This window comes from Sinocyclocheilus anshuiensis, unplaced genomic scaffold, assembly GCF_001515605.1.
Source record: "Sinocyclocheilus anshuiensis isolate Anshui unplaced genomic scaffold, SAMN03320099.WGS_v1.1 scaffold440, whole genome shotgun sequence".
Lineage (NCBI taxonomy): Eukaryota > Metazoa > Chordata > Actinopteri > Cypriniformes > Cyprinidae > Sinocyclocheilus > Sinocyclocheilus anshuiensis.
This window is the reverse complement of record NW_015555717.1, coordinates 32,986-37,646: the sequence shown is the minus strand read 5'-3', so window position 1 is coordinate 37,646 and position 4,661 is coordinate 32,986. Positions and strand designations below refer to the sequence as shown.

The 4,661-nt window shown below is 38.1% G+C and overlaps 1 protein-coding gene across 1 annotated transcript in view; it reads right to left on the bottom strand.

Annotated features, from left to right (window-relative positions):
• LOC107672336 (extracellular calcium-sensing receptor-like) overlaps positions 1 to 3,570 on the bottom strand; it is a 9,385-nt gene extending 5,815 nt beyond the window's left edge. Inside the window, exons 1-4 of the mRNA XM_016465482.1 lie at positions 3,347 to 3,570; positions 2,947 to 3,235; positions 2,105 to 2,865; positions 1,897 to 1,999 (exon numbers count right to left, since the gene is read on the bottom strand). Coding sequence (XP_016320968.1) covers positions 1,897 to 1,999; positions 2,105 to 2,865; positions 2,947 to 3,235; positions 3,347 to 3,555 — 1,362 coding nt within the window. The 5' untranslated portion in view covers positions 3,556 to 3,570. The remainder of the gene's footprint in view (positions 1 to 1,896; positions 2,000 to 2,104; positions 2,866 to 2,946; positions 3,236 to 3,346) is intronic.
• Positions 3,571 to 4,661: the final 1,091 nt, after the last annotated feature.

Here is a 4,661-nt window from a genome sequence, read left to right as displayed (position 1 = left end):
GTGCTGTGAAGACGCTTGTGGGCGTTCCTACTGCTGTAGCTCTAATGTTATTGGTAGACTGCACGTCTGGACATATCTGGACATAAAATGCAATCACAAACTATATATATTGCCGGTAAAACTAAGATATCATTCTATTATGACTAGGAATTAGACTTAAAAGAAATAAAAGTACCATTCTGCTGTTGGAGAGTGTTGTTATATAAACTACAGCAGTGCTCGTGCATTAAATCATTAACCGGTGCTAAACTGCTCACTGCATCATATAATTAACAACTTGAACCATCAATGTATGAAACAAACTCACTTAAACAGCCAACAGTTTCTTTTCTAGGCATCATTTTTTTAATATCCATGTATGTGGTTACAGTAAAATCATATAAAACATCGTTCAGGAAATCTGTCCTGTCTTGCCTGCACTTGAGACCGTGACGTGTGAGCGCCACTGACAGATTCTTCACTCCTATTGTTTGTCGCTCGCGAAATTCGCTGTTAATTTGCATAAAGTGAAACAATTCTTAACTTTTGTCGCTTGACTTACATCGCTTGACACGCCCACATTCTTTTGCCAACGGTCACTGTCGCTCGTGTCGCCGGAAGTCGCCAGTTCTCCATTGAAAATGAATGGGAGCATGTCGCTTTGTCGCTGGCAGTGTGAAGGTTAGGCTAGAAGGGATACGTATGGCGCTACTGCGCATGCGCACATCAATACAGCGTAATTTTTGTCACATTGTACAACAATAATTACTATTTTTCCATTATTGTAAGGGGTAGGTTTAGGGTTGGGTTAGGTTTAGACGTTAATAAAACACATCTAATATGTCGAAAATTAAATTTCATTGTTCGTTTCTGGTCGGAGCTGTATCCCTTCTAGCCACAACCCAGTGTGAACGGGGCTCCATGCATCGGACGGCGGCGGCGCTGCGCTTCTCGTCCAGTGTGTGACCGCCTTTCAGAAATGCAACAAGAAAACAGAGCAGTGAGAGTAACTGATATCACCAAAATAAAACATAGCTAAATTTAGTCAAATGAAAATCCTTATTACAAATGCATCATCACACAATCGGTCTGAGCACAAAACCAACAAATGTAATGTTTAATATAAGCCAACACATCATGACAGCGCTCACAGTAAAACAACTTAGCAACATACACTGCATTACAAACAAGCAGTGTTTATATTAAATAATATTATTATTGGCACAGCGGCCCAGTAAATATCCTCACTTACGTTATTTGCGGCTTCCATCGTGACGTGAATAATAGCTAGTTAGTTTATCAGTGTATATATTTTTTTTTTCAATAGAGATCCCACAGTGGGCAGAACTTGTCATAAAGTTAGCGATAACAAGGCCCGCCCATTTAGAGGAAAGATATCATGATTGGTAAGATTTTTCAGTCATTTAAAATTACGCTCCCATTGATTTACTATTGCTTGGCCCTCTGTAATTTCACAGCTGGACCACCAATCACAGAGCCGCAAACGCTAGGCGGAAACATACTAATATGGAGAAAATGGGAAAATGAGTTAATTTAACGCATTCACTGAATAGGCAGATTTGAAGAGTTTATTTCCACATAAATTATATTTATTTTATTTAGATGATGATTGTGAAATTATGAATTGCTTAAATAAAATAGGAAATTATGACTTTTTATTCAAAATAATATTTAAAAGTTTATAATTTAAAAAATATTTAAAAATTGTAAATATTGTTTTTACAATAGTTTAGGCCCTCTCTGAGGTTCCCCAATGATATATATATATATATATATATATATATATATATATATAAAACTCCGATCCGGAGATTTCATTCGGAGTAATCGGCAGAGAAATCTGCTATTGGTGCATCCCTAAAAATGAAAGTCATTTTAATATTTAAGATGGATTACCCTGACAGGATCAGAGAAAGTGTTGCTCAGCGGAGCCGTTTGCCCTCCTTTCAGCTCTCTGTATTTCAGATATTCATGGGCAAAAGAAATGGCCTCCTCTTCACTATTCAGAGAAAAAAGCACATTGAAAGACACTTTTTGTTAGAAATACATATATATATATATATATATACTGTATGTGTGTGTGTGTGTGTGTGTGTGTAATTTTATTACCTGCTGTGGTTGTATTTTCGCATCTGTTTCACAACCCTCCTTTTCTTTGCAATTTAGCAGATTGTGTAGTGAATGAGCCACAGCATAAACTGATTTGTAGACGTTGCTAGCATATCTTTGTTCTGGCACATCTTCATTGTTGCTTTTCAGCACAAGGAGATCCTGATATATGTTGCAAATTAATTCATTTTGTGAAGAATTGCCCTCAGTCTGTGTGCATGGAAAAGCTGTTTCCCAGAATTCTTTTATAACAAAATCCGCAAAACCTTCAATATTATTTTTTTTCACTGCAAACCCTAGTGATCCTCCTAGAACATGAAAACTATTTGAAGTGATCATACTGTCTGCTGTTATCCATGCCTCCACACCTATTACTTGTAGGCCCGTCATGTTCTGAATAATTAACTGATCAAGTAGATTGTTCATCTCAAAATTGGTCAGAAATGCGATAATGACTTTTGCAGTGCCTTTTTTTATTGTGTCTACAACATTTCTGAGTTTTTCAGGCTCTTTTCTCTGAAATTTCACAGAATACTCCACACAAATGCCCTCTTTTTCAGCTGTATTTAGAAATATAGCCATTCCATAGTTTCCATAGTCATTGTCACTGTTCACAGCCCCCACCCAAGACCAGCCAAAATGCTTGATTATGTATGCAAGTGCTCTGCTCTGGTGGTAATCACTAGCAATAGTCCTGAAGAAATAGGGATAATCTTTTCTATTACTGAGGCATTCACATGAGGCTGAGGGACTTATCTGAAAAAAAGAGCACAGGAAAGAGTGAAACCGTTATCATTATGGTAATTATGTCAAACATTTAGTGATTTTGCTCCTTACCACAGGAATTTTAAAAGGCCCTGTAGTTCTGGACAAAATCACTGTGTTGGAAGACTCTGTTTCTCCTATGATAGCATGTATAGGAGACTGTCCATTGCATCTGTCCCCTGATACAAATTCTTGACCATTCATTAATGCCATATTTGCACCCATAGAAGATAGTATTGAACCACAGGTATCATAAATTTGGTAACCAATTGAAACATTTGGAAGTAAAGTTACACTTGTGTTAATCTCCTCAATGGCAAAGATCATGATTTGAGCCATTCGAAAATCTCGTAGACTCACACTGTGAGAAAAATAAATAAATAATAAAAAAAACAGAAGGTTAAACAAACATCATTTTAAATTAATTAATTGCTGTAATGATTCTAAAATTAATTTTTAAAGTAAAAAAAACCTTGAGCATGATAAAAGCTGAGGCTTTTGCGTGAACTTAAATGAAGGTAATGTCTCTATGCTGTGGACTGGAAAAAGTGCTCCAATAGTTACGTCTCCATCCTTTGATAAGAGCGGGTACTTAGGGTCTCCCATCATATGACAAAGAGACTTTTCTGCCTTGGCATGAAGTTGAAAGAAAAGCAGAAGTATGCAAAGAAAGACAGACATCCCAAAGAATGAGTTCAGCTGTGACCAAATGCAACTGGCTTGATACTGGCTTGATATTTGCACTTTTATGCATATGTTCAATATGGATGATTGATTGTGAATGCAGCCAATGACCTCATAGGGCAGGACATGGGCCAAGTCAAGCAACAAATAATCAGTTGATGCTGTGAAATTATATTTGGATACATAGTGTCTAACAAATGATGGCTCTTACATATTTTTTTTTCTAAATGTATTCACATTTATTTATTGTATGAGGAATTATATTATGACATAAGTAATTATTTGTTCTACTGCATGGAACTCAAAGTACTTGCAATATGTACTCCTTTGTCTATTTAAGACTATTTTTGCAGTTCCCTTTCAAGTTATCTTGCACTGCATCAAAAGCAGACGCTATGGGGAACTCCGCTGCATGACTGTGTCTGAAACGAATGTGCAACTACTCCAGTCTTTGTTGGTGCTGTGTGACTTGTGATGTGTAATGGCGTACCGCAGAAGATATAAAGGATACCCGGAACAAAGCAGCATCAGTTTCTTCTCTTCAACAAGCACTCTGTGAGAACAGTCTGTCTTGTTGGTGTTGTTTGTTAAAGTGAAAAAGAAATTAAAAAGAAATTAAAAAATGGTGAGTGTGAAGCAGTTTAGATTGTGTGTGCCTCCCTGCCCATGCCATTATGTGTGGGGACACACACAATCTTTGTGTTAGCTGCTTGGGAGCGGAGCATGCATGGTCAGTTCGTAGTTGTGAACAGCTGCTGCTTAGAATGCTCAAGTGGAGCTTCTGGAGATGGCTTCAAGATGGCTTCAGCCCTTTCGTGGCTCTGAACCACTTGCTCCAGATGACAGCTTTTCAAAGGTTTATTCTCTGTCATTTCTAAGCCAAATGCAAATCTCAGGGTTCACCTCCAAGGAGGCTTACACAAGATTCAGTTCAGTTGCTGCCCGCCAGTCAGCTGCTTCAGGACACTGAACTCAGTTCTCCGAGCATGCCCTAGGTCAGCTTCCCTCAGACTGGATGCTTCCCTCACAGGCTAGGTAGTTCAGTTCGGGGGCTTTGGAGAGGGCCTCAACTCTCGTGGTGCATAAATTGCCTGGACATGTTG